General features: G+C 37.1%; 1 protein-coding gene across 1 annotated transcript in view; it reads left to right on the top strand.

Moving 5' to 3' along the window:
• Window positions 1-19,245, top strand: part of enox2 (ecto-NOX disulfide-thiol exchanger 2) — a 157,026-nt gene that overhangs the window by 128,288 nt on the left and 9,493 nt on the right. Inside the window, 5 exon segments of the mRNA XM_042738649.1 lie at window positions 516-622; window positions 4,270-4,384; window positions 8,110-8,300; window positions 13,699-13,839; window positions 18,704-18,760. Of these exon segments, the coding sequence (XP_042594583.1) occupies window positions 516-622; window positions 4,270-4,384; window positions 8,110-8,300; window positions 13,699-13,839; window positions 18,704-18,760 (611 nt within the window).

Genomic DNA, 19,245 nt, shown 5'->3' with positions numbered 1-19,245 from the left:
CTTTCATCCAGAATGCTAGGCAGAATGTTCCAGCTGCTGTTTTGCTACATAAAACAACAGTCCATAGTTGCCACAAAAGTTAAAGGAATAGTTCATCCCAAAATGAAAAATTTGTCATCATTTACTCATTCTCATTTCGTTCCAAACAAAAAATGTTTCAAAGAATGAAAGTCTTGTTGCTTGTACCCCAACATTCTACAAAATATATACGGGTTTGGAACAACATGAGGGTGAGTAAATAATGACAGAGTATTCATTTTTGGGTGAACTCTCCCTTTAACATGATTTTTTTTTCCAGAAGAGACAGAAATGTGATCTCATTCAGATCTCATCCCTGCAGATACACCAGTCACCCCAGCTCAGTGTTTATGCTGTATAGAGGGGGGTCGGGGAAAAGAACATCACTTCCTTCCAACCTGACACAAATTTTTTCAATCCTCTGCACCTTCCCAATCGCCCCTCTCTCTCTTTCTTTCTTTGGACGCCCATACTGGCCCCTGCATCCCCTGCCACAGTTGAGCAGATTGTGTCTGTATTCCACGCTGCTTCCAAACAAAAGGCATGGGACCATTTCTCCAAAGCCCAACGCAAGAACCTGGACATGTGGCGAAAGCAAGCAGAGGTTGGTGTTTTCATTTCTTTAAGTGAATGTGTTCATGCTTCACATCTTCAGAATAAATTATGCAGTATGTTACTGTCAGATATTAGTCTTTTACCTTTCCCTGCAAGCTCCCCATGTGTACTTGAACTCTCCTGAAGTCCATGTATTTTCTTTTGAGTTGAATGTTAATGGTATAATTGCTCAGTTTTCTTTGTTAATGAAATGTGACCCGCCGCTGACCCTGAGATTTCAGCGGTTCACAACCGGCAGGTAACATTGAGTCTTTCCTAATAGCAGCAATAGAAATGCCAATGTCTCAAATCATTGGTACTCCAAAACCCTCGAAGCTCAGTAAAAGAGAGATTTATTCTCTATTAGTGGAAGTTGGAGACAGACACTGTAAGCTAATTAATGAATCCACATTTTTGTTGTTGAAGTGTTTTTTTTTTTTTTCTGTCTCTTTCCTCTGTTTTCTGTGGTCACTAGGTAAGTTTTAAGATATATCTCTGATTATTAGTGCACAAAGACCCAATCTGGTGTCTAATTAGTACTTTAATTTCCATTGCTGGCAACATTAAAACACTGTTTTACATGGATCAGAGGGTTGATATTGTTTACATCTAATAAAACTGAGAACTCCTGCTCAGCAATTGATGAGTGTGAAATCAACCGAGGACTGGACTTTCCATGTGTCATAAAAACAAATTCCTAGACATTTACAGTAATTAATTCTGATGGCTTTAAAGTCAACATGAATTTTTATCTATTGAGCATAAATCATCAAAGAAAAAAAAAACAATTTGTCTTCATAATATCACATGCTAAATGATAAAAAAAGAAGCAAGATGCATCAAGATGTTCTAGTGGGTAGACTTGACCTTCAGCCTCCTTAAAGGGAAACTCCACCCCAAAATGACATTTTTTTCATTAATCACTCACCCCCATGTCGTTCCAAACCCATAAAAGCTCCATTCGTCTTCAGAACACAATTTAAGATATTTTGAAAACCAGGAGGCCTGTGACTGTCTCATAGACTGCCAAGTAAATAACAGTTTCAACGTCCATAAAAGGTATGAAAGTCATTGTCAGAATACTCCATCTGCCATCAGACGTGCAATCTGGGTTATATGAAGCGACGGGAACACTTTTTGTAAGCGAAGAAAACAAAAATAAAACTTTTTTCAACAATTCCATTTGTCAGCAATCTCGTCTGTGTCTCTCCATATCACCGTATTGTGTTTTGTTTTCTTCACTTACAAAAAGTGTTCCCGTCACTTCATATAACCCAGATTGCATTATGGGACAGACAAAGGCCCGCCCGTTTTTCATCCAAAATGTCTTAAATTGTGTTCTGAAAACGAATGGAGCTTTTCACGGGTTTGGAACGACATGGGGGTAAGTGATTAATAACAAAATTTTCTTTTTGGCGTGGAGTGTCCCTTTAAAGTGTGTGTTGGAGAAGGGTAGTAATCTGCAATCATCAGCAAACTGGCATTCAGGTCTGACTTTGTTGTAGTATGTTACGGCCAATTATAATGATTCAATCACTTCACAAGCTGAAGCCCCATCCTTCCTTTTTTTCTAGTTAATTTTTGTGTTTCACTATGACTGGATTGTAAATATTACTTTAAGCCATTGGAAGAGCTTAAAGATACAGGTACTGTAAATGCCGAAAGAGACTCCTCACTGTTTAAGGTAGGTGTTTAAAATAAGTTGCACCATGTCCTAAATAATCCTTTATAGTTTCTTATCTCATATTTGTAATTTATTGTCTTTCATTCATTTTCGATAAACTTCTTAATTTCAGTTGAGCAAAAATTAAGTCATCAGAAATAGACGTTTCCATCAAAAATATCGCGCACGTCCATCCATTTCCAGCCCATTGTGAAGCGCATTAAGACAAATTGCTAATACTGCCTGTTAGTGCTTTTGTTAACTTCATGAACTGAGTCCAAGATTGACCGCCTTATTCTAAATTTTAAATGACATTTTATTCGATTTGTCTCTAAATGAAACCGTTACATATAGAGTTCTTTTAGCACTTACCCTGTTCTTCATCTCTGAAAGGAGCTTATTATTGCAGCAGTAATTGCGTCCTTATTGAGCTCTCTCTTTTATTGAGTTCCTCTCATTTAATCTCTTTCATTTCTCCCATCAGATGACAAGAAAGAGTAACCCTAATAACCCTTGATCATTTCAAGAAGCTGATGTAGTCCTCATTTGCTGTTTTCATCCTCCAATCCCCCCTGATGCCCTTTGCTCTGACCACTTGACATAAGTCGAATATGTTTAGCCTCAGATATGAGCAGCTTCTCACTCCTAGGTTGGCATTGTGCTTGCAGCTTCACCGTGGCTATGACAGGAAGCTCTCAATGCTGTCACAGCGGGGTGAAGGCTTGTTTGAGAAGAAGAGAGAGTAAGCTGGCCACTCTCGCCTCTTATATTATGTATTGAGAAGAGCCGACCTCAAAACTGTCTGAATCCCTCTAGTATGACAATGCAGGGCTTAAGGGATATGCCACTCTTTCACAAGCCTTTGAACCTCACATTCAAAATGTTTATGTTCTAACAGAGCCCATTAGTGCCATTTAAACATCCTCTGCTGAAGGAGGAGGTTGCTTCACTCCTGAATCCGGTTAGTTATATCTGGAGCAGGTGACAGTAAGTGATAGGTAATAGACGACACACTATTAAACTATGTTTACTTTGCTTCTCACCCTTGGAGCTCTTTGGACCCTCACTGCGCTTCTCTCGTAAATGTGACGGTAAGATGGTGGTGTCGGATGAGTTACAGAATTTGCTTACCAGAATTTAGAGTATTTTCATCCTATGGGCTCCCCTGCAAGTTTTCCCAGCTATTTCTTGCGTAAACAAAGCTTCAGCCAGTGTTGGTTCTGACACAGAAATGTCCAGTCAGTATTGCGGGTTCTCCTCGCTTTAAGCTGATTGTTATTCCAAGCAGATGGCTATTTGCAGTTGCCTAGACGACCTGAATTCAATCACAGCACATTTATACTGTGGGCAGCTAGACGTCCTGTGTAGGAAAGTGTAAAGCGGGAAAGCTAGTTGCCTTCCTCTGGTAGCCCCATATCATCTATCCCTCTACTGATTGGGCAGATGGGCCTGTTTGCTTTCACGCTACCTGCTCGACCTCTGTAATTCTCAGTGAGATCATGTGTTGCTGTGCTAGACAGATGGTAATGTTTATGCCGGGCGTTTTGTTTGTTGTCAGAGAGTAAGTCTCTCTCTCCCCGTGGCGGTCATGTTATGTCTCTGCACACCCTTATCTGTTTGCTGTGCACATGCCTCTTTAGGCAGAGAGCTCCTCCATCAGGAGCACCCACAGGGCAGCCTCCATGCCTAGACATCTGCTTCATCTGCCCCTGCCCGGACCCGCCAATCTGTGATGGCTGTGCAGTCACTTCCTGCAACAATTAAGCCCCACTGGCAGCCATTAAAACATATTAAGAGACCCAGTGCAAAGTTTGACTTCGCACATAGACAAGGTCGGCCAACATCAGGTGTCTCTCTTGAGGAGTCCAATCTCTATTTTACAATCTGATCGAATGGCTTATTACATTTCCGGCTCATATATTTCGTGTTAATCAAAGTGTGAGAGATCATCCAGCAGCGGTTGGGATTATAGACTCTATTCCTCTCATTCACAGGAGATCAGAAACATCCACAACGAAGAGCTGATGGGTATTCGGAGGGAGGAGGAAATGGAGATGTCGGATGATGACATGGAGGATGCCCCGGAAAGTAAGGATTCGGATGATTCAGGTATGCACCATTTCTGATTGACAGTATATAAGCAAAGGATAAGAAATTTTCTTAAAGCAGTACAAGTGGTACTTCCTCATTCTCTCAAAGTGTCTTCTGTGCACCGACTGCCTATAGATTGCATCCACTGGTGATTTGTCAGTTTTATGAGGAACCTTTTCTCAGATCACACAGTGCTGATACATTAGCAGATAACCAGCTAATTTTCACAGTATAAATGAAGAGCGAAAAAAGAATTGAGAAAGCTCTGACTGTTTAATGACCCTTGATATATATCTGGATTCCGACTATGTAACTGCCACTTTTTCGCGAACTTTTTTCAATAAACATTCTTTTAGGAACTAATGAAGCTCATATAATTTCCCTTCTCTGTGAGACCTCAAAGTGGTTTTGAATCTGTTTGTATCAGAAAACAATTTAGACATAAATATAAATTACTGTATGTGGCTTTTATTTTTCTCACATAATAACCAGACCTGGGAATTGTAAGGAATTTAATCATGCTGGTTCCATAACAATTCCATTAACAGTTCTTTTCATACTTTTGACTTTATCCTGTTGGTTCTCTAATTGATTGATTGAGTGATTGATTGAGTCTTCCACTTTGCATTTAATACTTAGTCATTCAAATATATTTATATTAAAATAAAATTATTTGTGACATTGTTCAGTGTAGATTTTCTCTTTTGGCATTTGAGAGATGGACCAAAAGAAAGCAGAATAAAAACAAGAAATATCACAAGCTTGATTCGAACTTGCACCACCCAACTGAGCACTATGGCCATGGTTGCAACACCAGCATGTTACTTTGATTATTTTACTTTCTCAAGTGAGCAAATTAAATCAAATCTGTCAGTCGGCAGCCAATTTAATCATGGGGGAGAAGTGTAATTTTTGTATTACAATTCCCACAACCCCCTGTGGTTTCCAGAATGTGGTGATACCGATCTGAGCATTAGCCTTGCCAGCTGCTCTTCCAGTTCATTTCAGGTTGCTTGTCACAAAAAAACTGCTGTTAGAGAACCTGTACTATAGCTGCTCAGGACAGAGAATCATGGGATAGCATAAAATGATCACTGTGGGACGTCATTGTCTTTTTGGCATCTTGAGACCACTTAGCACACCCTCTTTACAGTCAGTTTGAAGTGAGACCTTCCTATACATATGTGCCACTCAACTCATGAAATTTCAATAGAACTATTAGAGATTCTCTAGTGTAACAGAGAGTCCGTCATTAGTATGAAAATATATGCAAATGTAATCACACGTTTACCAGGTTTGATTCACACGTCTTCTCAACTGCGACCTTAGTTATTAGAAAACAATGATAACAATCACTGTCAGTGGGTTGTCAGATATCTGGAAGGATGTCGCAGGATAGAAAGGGCAGGAGATCCACATGGTTAATGAAGGAGGTAATTCAACACCCGCCTCGTTTATGAAAACAAATATTTCAGACCTGCCAGTAAGACGTGCAACCTCCGTGAAGAGTGGGAGTGGTTTACGCTAATCTCAGTTTGAGTTTTAGCCATATTAACTAGGCAGATTCACCTCCATCTTCACTGCAGCCCAACATGTTTGCTTTTATTTTCCCCCAGAGTTAATCAATGATAACGGGCAAGTGTCCTCTGGCAATAGCTGTAGTACAGTGTGCAAACGGGAGCTGCTTTCTTTACTCTCAGCACCCCTGGGTAGCACAGGTCGATAGAGCTGCCTGCCGTGTTGCGGAAGGTGAACCTGGATGGCTCTGAGGGCAGCAACTTGATGAGACGAATCAATAAAAGCCACTTGCTTTCCTCCCTTTCTGTCTGTGTCTCTATGTCTCTCTCTATCTTGTTCTCCGTCTCTCTATTTCTTTCCCCTCTAATTCACACCAAACATGCTTCCAGACAAAACACAGAATTGATAACATGGCAGCTACCTTCATAAAGGATGCGTTCTTGCGTCCCGTGTGAATTGCCATTCCATTGTGCTCGGTCTAGCATGACAGAATGGCCATTCTGCAAACTTCAGGGGTCTCAAGACACATTTTTTACCACCATGTAGCATGGTAAAAATGACACAATTATGCCGGAAGACAGGTTTACATAGACAATTGATTAAACAAATACGCTCATCGGACTTAAGAGACTCAACTCAACTTATTTCAATATTTGTGAAATTCTGGTGAAATGTTTCAAGTCAAAAAAGGTCCATGTCTATTGTAATAATGTAGCGATGAATAATCGCACAGAAGTCATATTTAATCCCAACATTCTGTTAGTCAATGCAATATGACCAATTTGAACCTGTTGCGAAATCTGCATAGGGAAATCTTTCGCCCTCACGTAAAATTCCAGAGTGCTTGGATTCCTATGGGATACCTCTGTTGAAAATATGCAAACTTTCAGAGTTTGTCGTTAGCAAGCTGCTAAGCTAACAACCTTGATGCTCTTAAACATAAAAAATACAAAGCACATAAAAAAAATATTTTTTAAACTATAATGAGCTGCTTTATCAATACTTCTAATTATTGCATGAAATGCTAATATATTTATAGTCAATAGGATCATCCCAATTCACGTATGTATGCACTATTCTGTGATAAATAGTGCAAGTAGTGCGTTCACACTAAAAATTCTAAAAAGAGAAAGTTCACTTAAAATACCCGGATTAAGGTGTGGGATGTTGTTTGTGTTTTTATGCACTATAGTGGGACGATCAGTCTGACTTTGATGTTGAATGACAAAATAACCTTATATAATTTATACTCTACACGATTGAGTGCATAGCGGATAGTGCATCATTTGGGATGCAGTTAATATTTCTCGTATCCACCATCTTGTATCGTTGGTCGAATTCTGGGATTGTCTTCTTCATGAGGGATATATATTTGTTGTTTCCCTTTGAATTTGGCCAAAAATAGGCAGAATACCATTGCTGCCTACCTTTTGGGCCACTTAAAATGCAGTCTAGGTAGGCAGCTCGCTAGGTTTCGGAGCAGAGCTGAGACAGGTAATGATGCGTTTCCCTGCAGACTTTCGACGGTGTTCATAGCTCAACCTAGCTTTCCTTATCTTCCACCCACGTCACTCAGACGCTCATCCTCTCCCTCTTCAGAGCCGCATAAGCAAAGATCCTTCATCAGCCTCGCGATCAGACGCCCAGCTGTTCCCCCCGCTCCCTGCCCAATCTGAGAGGGACACGCTTCTCGGCATAATCCCGTTATCTCCTCCTGCTAGACGTAGAGCAGAGGTGGCGTCTCTGATCATCGGGTTGTTAAGAGACGGCTGAATGACGGAATGTCTCGGTGTGAAGAACCCTTTTGCGTCCGTTTTAATTACAGCCGTTTGATAACAATGCCCATGGTACATTAAGTCAAGCATTAAGTAATACACTTTCTCTCCATTTAATCCTCTCTAATTAGCCTCCGAAAGCTAAAGGAACGCAGCAGTGGTACTGAGGGTCCTTTCATCTCGGCCCATCAGCAGAATTCTCTAAGCAGCTTTTGAGGAACACTGTTTTGTTCTTTCATTTTACCCTTTCCAGGCCTCGCCGCCACCACCTCATGACTTATTACTCCGCACACGACACGACTTAATATGCACCTCTTATCTTTCTGTTCCGTTACTGGTTTTCACCTCTGCCTCCTTCACTCGTGTGTCTCTGTCTGCTTATTTCCCTTTCCAGTCGCCAATGCAATTGTCGTTTTTCATATCTCTCCTACTCTCTCTGTGGTCTCTCAGGGCCGCTGGCTCAGGTGGAGGCTCTGAAAGAAGAGAACGACAGTCTGCGGTGTCAGTTGGATGCCTACAGGAATGAGGTGGAGCTTCTGAAACAGGAGCAGGGTAAAGCGCAGCCCCAGCGCAGCGAGGAGGACGCCACCCGCCAGCAGCAGCTCAGCTTCCTGCAGCAGGCTCTGCAGGGCATGCAGAAGGTACGCACACACAGTCAACACGGCATACAGTGTTCCTGTGGCTCAGTGGTAGAGCATTGCATTAGCAGCGCAAAAGGTCATGAGTTCAGTTCCCAGGGAACACACATACTGTTAAAACCATATATAGCCTGAATGCACTGGAAGTCGCTTTGGATAAAAGGGTCTGCTAAATGCATAAATGTAAATACAGCACAAAATCACTTTCTTACGCAGGGTTTTTATCTTGTTTCCAGTAAAACTGTCCATATATTATTAAAATAAGGGACATTAATTTGCTTTTATTATTGTTGTTTGATATTTATTTGACAAAAAATGTACCTTGTAGTTTTTAATTAAAATAAACAAAATTTTCCAGTAAAACCGCTTCTCTCTGGTGATGTTTGCCAGATTTTGTCCCTTTCTTCCAATTGATGGAAATGCAATAAAACAGTAATATTGTGAAATATTATTACAATTTTAAAGGGCTGTTTGCTATTTTAATACATTTTAATATGTAATTGATTGCTTTGTTTCAAAGCTGAATTTTCAGCATCATTACTCCAGTCTTCAGTGTCACATGATCTTCAGAAATCATTCTGATATGCTGGTTTTCATTAAGTATAAATTATTATTGATTATTAGCTCAATTATTAATAATAGTTCTTATAATTGTCATCAATATTTTACTGCTTAATTTTTTGTGGAAACCGTGATGCAGTTTTTTCAGGTTCTTTGATGAATAGAAAGTTCAACAGCATTTATTTGAAATAAATCTGAAAATTAAATTAAATTAAATCTGTAACATTCATTTAATGTGTCCTTGCTGAATAAAATTATTCATTTCTTTTTGTTTGAGAAAAATCTTACCCCAAACTTTTGAATGATAAGGTGTCTTGGTTTCCACAAAATATTAACTAATAATAATAAAAATGTTTCTTCGGCAGCAAATCAGCATGTTAGAATAATTTTTGAAGTATCATGTGACACTTTGAGCCTTTATATATAATGCATTATGAAAGTGGTGTAATGCATTAATTGGCTGTTCGAAAGAGCTTGATTGACAGGCGATCTGACCAATCAGAACACAGATATCATGTGCCGCCACTGCTATCTGCCATCTTGATCGACAGCTACGTCTGGTCTCCATAAAAAACCATGTTAAAACAGTCCTTCACTGCAAAAAAGACGGTCACTGCGACAATAAAGTGATGAAACTATACTGTTTCGATACTGTGGAAGATTTGTATTAATCAAAATATGAATTAATCAAGCATAATCAATGTGAATATGACCATATATATCAATGAGTTATTCTACTGTTAGTCATGTATTTAACTGTGTGTGCTCAAATATGATTAGCTTGAATGATGTTTTGTTTATGAAACCAATATTAGAGTATGCAAAGACAGATGGGACGGAGTCTCTCAGCATCATTATCTCAGATAATAAAGTCTGTCTTCTGGCTTCAAAGCCTCAGGACAAGAGGATGATCTCTCACAGAAGCCAACACAATAGCTTTAGAAAGTATAATGCATTAAAATATATGACAAACAAACCTTCAAATATTATAATGCATTTTAACTTTGGATACTATTATTAATGAAATGTCATACTGCATTACAGCATACCTTTATAATGCACAATACATAAAAGCTTCAAGTAAAGTCTTCATTTAAAAACAAAAAATTGTAATTATTCAAATTTTGACTGCAAGTGTACTTTTTTTTTCACGTCACTTAGACTTAGTTTTTGTTTCGATATCATCACTGGAAAATGACCAAAAATACAGAGAAAGAAAATGTTTTTTGCAGTGTTGAGCTCCATGCAGAGCTGCTGGAGGTTTTTGAAGACACGGGCGGATGCTTGTCGGTGGTTTGGCACAAAAAGATCTGTGCTGGTAACCAAAAAGTTGGGGAGATCCACGAGCCGTCACTCATCTGTGTGTTTACAGTCTCACACACCTACTGTTTCCTCACTCGCTGAAGACGGTGTTGTTGTGCGTGAGAGTTTAACCGCAGGGAGTCCTGAGCCCAAAAACCTCATTTCTCCAGATCATCCAGGTCATCAATCACACACACACACACAATAATAAACAAGAGATGTTGAACATTTCATCTGCCCACAAGCTGTAGACGTCTCCCACCCATCAAGCACTTTCATCTCTTTTATTTTATCTTATATAAGGACTGGCACTATTTTTAGCGATCATCCTCTGTTCTCCATTGTTCTTCACATAGAGTGACCTACACATCTGAGGGGGATTTTCAGCTAGGTTTATTTTCCCAAACCATGCATTCACACAATACAAACTCACACGGGAAGGGTTAAATCTGTCCCATGCTCTGTCTATTTCTGTACCTGTCTTTACTGTACCTATCAATAGAACACAAAGAGTCCTGTTCACCCTCGTCGTCCTCCTGTAAGCCCAGCACATGCAGATGTTCCACACGGCTTTGACCTTGTCATGTGAGCGTTATTAAGCCATGAAGGAGAGTTTGTCTCACTTTGAAGGTGCACGCTTGCCGCTAATGAGCACTAATGGGATTCTGCGTATTGAACATTTCTGTGGCACGAGATGAACTCGCTGCACGGGTCACATATGAGCCGTACGCGGAGAGATTTGTTCGAGGAAGTCTTCTCTGATCTCCGTTGAGCGCGTGAAGACGGCATGTTATTCTGTCACATGAAGTGAACAGCGCAGGCCATTTCTCCGAGTTGAATCACTCTCAAATGGCATGCGAGGCTGCGGAGACGTTGTCGCTCCTGCACTCAGAGCGTGTTAAACTCACCCTCGGTCTGATTTATTCATGAGGAGCAGGCCATGAAGGCAAACAAAAAGGTTACATCACCACAGTTTATGTAGCTCAGATCGCTCCTGGCTTCTGAATGCTGAGCAGGAGCGTAATGAGAAATCGGAGCAGTCTTCAGCACCTCGTGGCTTCTGTTTTATTAGGTTTGTCAACAAATAAGCATGTTTGGAAACGTGGTATGAGAAATGTGTTACATAATGTGTTACCTGAGTAAATTGCGTTACATCAGTGGTTTTGTGTGTGTGTGTGTGTGTGTGTGTGTGTATGTGTGTGTTTCGAAAATGTCTATTTCTCTCATTTAAAAAAGAAAAAATTGGTTACATAAACTACTGTTGCTCTCCAAAACTACATCTATTGTGTTAAAAAAATACAATAAAACATTAATATAGTGACATTTTATTACCATTTAAAATCACTGTTTTCAATTTTAATATATTTTAATATACAATTTATTACTTTGATGCAAAACTAAATTTTAAGCATCATTACTCCAGTCAACAGTGTCACATGATTGTTCAGAAATCGTTTTAATATCCTAATTTGCTGCTCAAAACACATTTCTGATTATCAGTGTTGAAAACATGTATAATATGTATAATAATGGTGTATAATATTATAGAAAGTTCAAATAAACAGCATTTATTTGAAATAGAGATCTGTTAGTTTACCATCTCATTATATTATATTATATTATATTACATTACATTACATTATATTTGTATAACATAAAATGTAGATTTTTTTTAATTTATTTTTTATTTTTATTTTTATTTTTCATCTATCAGGCAAAAACTGTAAGGCCAAAGTAATAGCACACTTATTTACATATTACAATATGCTGAACAGTTTAAAGTATTATTCCCATCTGTAGCTGTTTATAGTATGTTTGAGCAAAAATACTACGTAACATAAAACATATACATCCCTTGTATGTATGAAGCATTCCTATGCTGACAGAGACGTGCATATACAAATAAACTACATATATTCAGTGGGCACACACTCCTCCGCTGAGACTGGCGGCACAGAGCCTGTGTGTGTGTGTGTGTGTGTGTGTGTGTGTGTGTGTGTGTGTGTGTGTGTGTATCCAGCTTTGGATTTAATCAGTCCCTCACCTGAGCCACTACAGACATACAAACATCCTCAAGGCACAAAATCTGTTTACTCGTCTCTGACTGAAATGCACACCGTCCAAATATTTTCCCTCCCGTTTCTGAATGTCACTGGCTCAGCTCCTCTGGAGGTCGGGGAACAAGTTTCATATCAGCTGCATACTGTTGAAATGTCTTTATGAGCTAGAGGTAATCAAATAAAGCCATATTCAACACAGTCATAACACCTGAGATTGAATTATCTGATAGCAGGGCGTCTCAAACTCTGGTGAGCAGTCCGAAAACGGCATATTTGGGTATCGAAGGCTTTCTAGATCAATGATGTCTATGTAATACCTGCTGCTATCTATCCATTAGTAATTCCCGTTCATCTCAATAGCAGCACAGTTTTGGCTTTTCATGCCAACTGAGATTATGTTTTTGTCTAGCGAAAATGGAGCCTTTAAAAAAAGCAGTCCTAAGTGGATAAATTGGTGTTGTAATGATGATTTTGTGAGTGGATTTATTGGTGTTGTATTGATTGTTGTGTCATGTGATGCATATTGTTTCTTTAGATATGTATAGTTGTGTCTGCTATTTACTTTATGTTTCTGCTTAAGATAAATGCTACTTTTCACAATCTTCATATTACATTCCTGCAAAAATGATAGAATATTTACTCACCAATGCTGCCATTTTCAAATATATCTGGATTGATGTGGATATAGCCTAAACTAACTTTAAAACAAATTTAGAAATCGCTTGTAAATTTCACAGTTACAAAGAAACGTGTTGAATTAAAGATACATTTTAACATTCAAGTTTTATTAATAAGTACAACACTCCTTTTTTACAGTGTATGTGACATGAGCCAGTTCTTTACTTCCATTTTTCTTATTTTAGTCACCCATGTTGCTTACAATCCACAATAATCAGCCCATCATTCAATTAAAATCACGTGAAATTGCAGTTCCACATGAATTCACTGTCCAACTGGCAAGTAACTGTGTTTTATTTACCCACCAAAGCCCATGTTAAATCTCATTTGGCGCTCAGCGAGTGTTCATTTTGGATCCTGCATGCACCTAGCTGCGATGTCAAAGGCAGCAGACCTTGAAAATACATTTCACGCTTTTAAGAGCCCTGTAAAAAATACTGGGCACCGCTTGCATATGTTGCTTGCAAAAAAACTAGTTTGGAAACTACTGTCCGTCAGTGCTTTTTGGCTATAAATGGGATAAATACTACATCAACTGCTCCATTCTAACCAGCCAAATCTTGACCTATTAGAACAGGTTTTGCTAGGTTTTAAACGAAAGCAATAGCTATTCAGACATCCTAGCATTCAGTTTAATGAAGCAGCCCAAACTGGCATCAAAGCCATGTTGCACAGCGTGTGTTCTCTTTAAATACTGATGAACTGATCTGCGTGTGGCGTCAAGGCTGTTGAGCTTCTCATAACGCTCCTCTCTCCTTGTGTGTTTTTAATGTCGTTTTTTCTTTGTGCCGTTTCTCTAGCAACTGCTCAAGCTTCGCGAGGATCTGAAACAGAGAGAGACGGAGCTGGAGAAGAACTCGGAGGAAAAACAACAGCTCGAAAGCCAGATCCAGAGTCTGAAAGATCGGATTCAAGCTTTCCCCACATCACACGCTCTGCCCGTGAGTTACAGACGGCTCTCTGTCTGTGCTTGTGTTCTTTTAACTCCGTGTTCTGTCTGGTGAGGAGATGAGATGAGACGAGACGGCTGTCAGTTTGAGGACGGCGTGTATTAATGAGTCTGTCCTGCTGAACGCTCTCCAGGGATTCAGATCAGAACGGGAATATCTGATTCCCTGCGCTCTAATTAAAGGAGCATGAGCTCAGGATGAATCTCGGTGTTCGAAACAAAGGAAAGCAGTGTGAGATTCTTTCATTAGACTCCACTGTTTACAAGCAAGCAGACATTTGAGTGCTTTTATAGTAATGCATAAACATAACAGGAATCATTTCAGAGATAAGATTGAAATGATGCTGTGGGGATGTTTGGAAATTAATGCAGGTACTGTGTTTAAAACAGTGGTTCTTGACATTTTGGATTTGAAGTCTGTCTATATACTGATACAAACCTCTGGTACTCCCGTTGTAATAGACGTAAATAAATACAATAAATAACCAAACAAAAAAATTATTTCATATTAATTTTTTAAATTTGTAAGTGTTTTAGCATTAATTAAAATGGTTAATATAACAAAAATGTCATCTTTTGTAATATTACAAAACTTTTTTTTATATATATATTACCAAAAATGTTATCATTTATATACAGTACAGGTCAAAAGTTTGGAAACATTACTATTTTTAATGTTTTTGAAAGAGTCTCTTCTGCTCATCAAGCCTGCATTTATTTGATCAAAAATACAGAAAAAACAGTAATATTGTGAAATATTATTACAACTTAAAATAATAGTTTTCTATTTGAATATACTTTAAAATAATAATGTATTCCTGTGATGCAAAGCTGAATTTTCAGCATCATTACTCCAGCCTTCAGTGTCACATGTAACATCCAGTCTATCACATGATCATTTAGAAATCATTCTAATATTCTGATTTATTATGAGTGTTGGAAACAGTTCTGCTGTCTAATATATTTGATGAATAAAAGGTTAAAAAGAACTGCATTTATTCAAAATAAAAATTAAATTCTAATAATATATATTCTAATAATATATTTTCTTTTCTATCACTTTTTATCAATTTAACACATCCTTGCTGAATAAAAGTATTGATTTTATTTAAAAAAAAAAGAAAGAAAAAAAAATTACTGACCCCAAATTACTGACCAGTAGTGTATATTGTTATTACAAAATATTTATATTTTAAAAACATAACTTCTTTTTTTTTTTTTTTTTTTTTACTTTTCATTCATCAAAGTATCCTAAAAAAGTATCACATGTTCTGAAAAAATATTAAGCAGCAGAACTGTTTCCAACTTTGATAATGAATCATCATATTAGAATGATTTCTAAAGGATCATGTGATAATGATCCTAAAAAATTCAGCTTTGCATCACAGAAATAAATGATAATTTAAAGTATAATAAATTAAAAAAACTTTATTTTAAATTGTAATAATATATCACAATATTACTGTTTTTTCTGTAATTTTTGATCAAATAAATGCAGGCTTGATGAGCAGAAGAGACTTCTTTCAAAAACATTAAAAATAGTAATGTTTCCAAACTTTTGACCTGTACAAATATATATATATATATTACTATATGTATATATATATATATATATATATATATATATATAGTATAATAAATAATTAGTTATATATATAAAATAAGTAAAAAAAATATATGCTAATAAACTCCCTGGGTTAAAAAAAACTCAATTTCTATATCATTTCAATTTAAGGGTTTGTTTCTTTCTTTCTTTTCTCCACATTGCATTGAAATTTTTAAAACTTTTTCAGCTGGACACACAATATGAATTTTGATATTTTCTGAAAAAATTATATATGTATCTGAAATTTTCTTCTAAAATGAGCATTTTTATCAGGCTCTCTCTTTTAATCTAGTTATTTCACTTTTATGGCAATGAATAGGTTCTTTAGGTTTTCTTTTCAATAACTGAACATAAATATAGAAGCCTGAGAAAAATCCTTTGAGGCTTTTGCGTATGACTCCATATATATACCCCCTTATATATCTTTTTTCTAAATTTCTTTATTTATATAAGTGTATTTTAATGGTTTTCTTCCACGGATTTCATCCTCCTACTCATGCTAATCCTGTTCATAATAGTCTCAAAGAATTACATTTTAAATGATCATCTTTCTGATAATATTTCACACTTAAATGTCATGTCTTTTTTTAATCCTCACTGTTAATTGTCTCTTAACACTGTATTGAATTCTTGATGAATTCATGTTGACATTGTCACATTGGCGTGTCATGCTCTTGATGGTGTGGGATCACGCAACCTTGAAGTGAGAGAAAAACGCTCCTTGCATATAGTTCATGTGGATGATCAGCCCCATGCAACAAACTCTAATGGTTTGTCCTCAAAATCAAGACAGGAAATGCGATACAATCCTGCGTTTGGTCTTCTTGAAGCGTTCAGGTGTTCAGTACGATCAGCGCAGCAGCAGACATTAATGAAAACTAACGGCAGCTCACCACCGCCGTCCTCAACAGAGCTCTTATTCACCAAAACACGAGACGAACACAGCAAAAACCTACTCACTCATGTATTAAATTTGGGAAAAGTGACATTTAAATCAGACCGAGTTTCAAATTTAACTTCCAAAAGGTAATGACAGTCTGAGAAGGCTAGACGATGCACGCCTTGAATTTGATAGCATGTTATCTTGTACAGACAGATGTTGTTATCGCACTTTTCCTTATCTGGTACTGTGGAGCGGATCGTTTTAGGTTAAGTTTGGGTTTTATCACCTCCAAGACTAATCATTTTGGAAATGGTTGATCAGCTACTCATCATTCAGAGCAGGAAGAGAAGGAGAAATGTCTGCGTGTGTTACAGCAGCGGGTCAGGTTTGATTGGCACTCCGCGGTAGGATTTATCTCAGCACCACTGATCCATGCTGAAGGAGGGTTCGAGGCGTCAGCGTGTGCACTGATGAATCACCTGAGACAGACTTATTAATGGAAGAAATGAAAATCAATTTTAACACAGCCGTTCCTCCTATAGATCTGTGCCCGTCGCTTGCGAGAGCAGTTTATTGTTTTCTTCTGGATGAATGTGTCAGTCTGTACGTGTGCATCTCAGTGTTTGCTCTTCTGTCTCTTGCTGTGATAAACTTCATTAATATTTCTTCTAGAATCCTAGAATATCTGTCATAGAGTTTTGTGTGCCGTCCCGGATTCACTCACTGCATTAAAAAGCAGTAAACCACAAGAGGCCTTTACTTAACAGAAATACGATAAAAGATGCAAGTATTCAGCAAATAATAACAGTTGTTTTTATTATTATCAATTACATATTTATATATTTATTTTTTTATGTATTTTGTATTAGGATCCCCTTGAAATAGTTGAAACTATTATTATTATTAAATATTTATATATTTATTATTTTGTGTACTAGGACCCCCTTGAAACAACTTACTATTATTATTATTATTTAATTAATATTTATATATTTATTATTTTTTTGTACTAGCACCCCCTTGAAACAGCTTACTATTATTATTATTATTTAATTAATATTTATTATTTTGTGTACTAGGACCCCCTTGAAACAACTTACTATTATTATTATTATTTAATTAATATTTATATATTTATTATTTTGTGTACTAGGACCTCCTTGAAACAACTTACTATTATTATTATTATTTAGATATTATTTTTTTTTTTTATTATTTTGTGTACTAGGACCTCCTTGAAACAACTTACTATTATTATTATTATTTAATTAATATTTATATATTTATTTTTGTGTACTTGGACACCCTTGAAACAAATTATTATTTTTGTTGTTTTTTTTTATGTTTTTCTTTTGTTTACTTATTTTTTTTTTTATTTTTTTTTTTTTTTTGCATGTGTGAAATTGTGATGCATTTATGGGTGTTATTGATTTTGTTATAATTTATTTAATAATTTTTAAAAATATGGATTAATTACAAGAATCACAATAATTTTTCCTTTATTATTTTAGATTTTATTTTAATTACACAAATATAGAATTCCAGCGATGTGGTCACAGGTGTATATACTGTATATTGGCTATTTCAAGAAAGCTTTAAATGGGATTCATCTAATCATATTTAGAGCTGAAGCAATCCAGTTTATAATACAAAGCGTTTACATTTTCTGAAGAAAATATCATTGGTGTTTTCGCCCTCTAAAACTTGCCGTTGGCTAGGCAATATTTTCATGATTTTTTATTATATCCTGATGCCCCCAGAGCCCTCAGTATGCTGCCACGAGTCACAAAAAAGCCAGACAGAGCCTTTAATATTCTGGTATCTAGTATCTATGGCTTGGGTCTTTCATGGGATTTCTTCACCTGTTTTATCACAGCACACCGAAAATCGCAAATCAGATCACTTAGAAAAGTAATAACGCGCCTCTCCTCGACAAGCCGCGTGATTTGAGATATCGTTCATATATGTAGCCCATATGGTGCTAATCCAAAGTTTAATACATGGATTTGAGGTTTTTTTAAATCCCTAACCATAAGCGTGAGCAGTAACAATAGTGATGCTTGCCTTGGCAAACGCCACTAAATATTCTGTCAGGTTGTGTTACTAATCTCAGCCGAGCGGCTTGAAATGTCTGCCTTCACTCCGTGCTTCATTAGAGTTTCATTGAGCAGGACAAATGCTTTGGAGCTTTGCTGCTTATTTGGCATTTAGAGGAATCCATTTGCAAACGTGACCTTCAGCTCTCAGCATGTCAGGCCTGTGATTCGGTGTGTCCCGCGTCCTTTAGTTTCCCCGTGTGAACGTGTGTGAGCACGAGCCTGTGACATATTCCTCGCTGACAGCTCTCTCATTCTTTTAATTGACTAGCTGGAGACGGCCGAGCGGGAGGACAGAGGAGGCGATGAAAGCACCAATCACTCCAGCGTAAGTGACACACCTCATACAGGCTCCTTCCAGCAGTACGGTACACTGTGGGCTGCTATGGCTTTTCTGGGGGAAAAAATGAATGTTAGAATGTTAGAAGCACAAATGGCACAAAAAAACTTGTTTTATGTAGTGAGTTGAAAATGTTAGGTAAGTAATATCCTATATAAAATTAGCCTTCTATGAGCTTTAAACATATCAAATGTCTGTAGGTTTTTTGTTTTTGCTTAACTTGACTTTCTGACTTGATATTATATACACGACTATTCAAAAGATATTGAAAAAATTATGTTATGCTCACCATGGCTGCATTTAAAATTCAAAATTTAAATATTATTAGAATCTCATTTTCAGTTTGAATGTATTTTAGAATATAATTTATCCCTGTAACCAAAGCTGAATTTCCAACATCATTACCAGTCTTTAGTGTAAAGAAACATTTCTGATTATTTATTAATGTTGAAAACACTTATTTTTGTGGAAAA

The sequence above is a fragment of the Cyprinus carpio genome, chromosome B14, assembly GCF_018340385.1.
Source record: "Cyprinus carpio isolate SPL01 chromosome B14, ASM1834038v1, whole genome shotgun sequence".
Classification (NCBI taxonomy): Eukaryota; Metazoa; Chordata; class Actinopteri; order Cypriniformes; family Cyprinidae; genus Cyprinus; species Cyprinus carpio.
The sequence above is the reverse complement of the archived record's forward strand: the minus strand, read 5'-3'. Positions and strand labels throughout refer to the sequence as shown.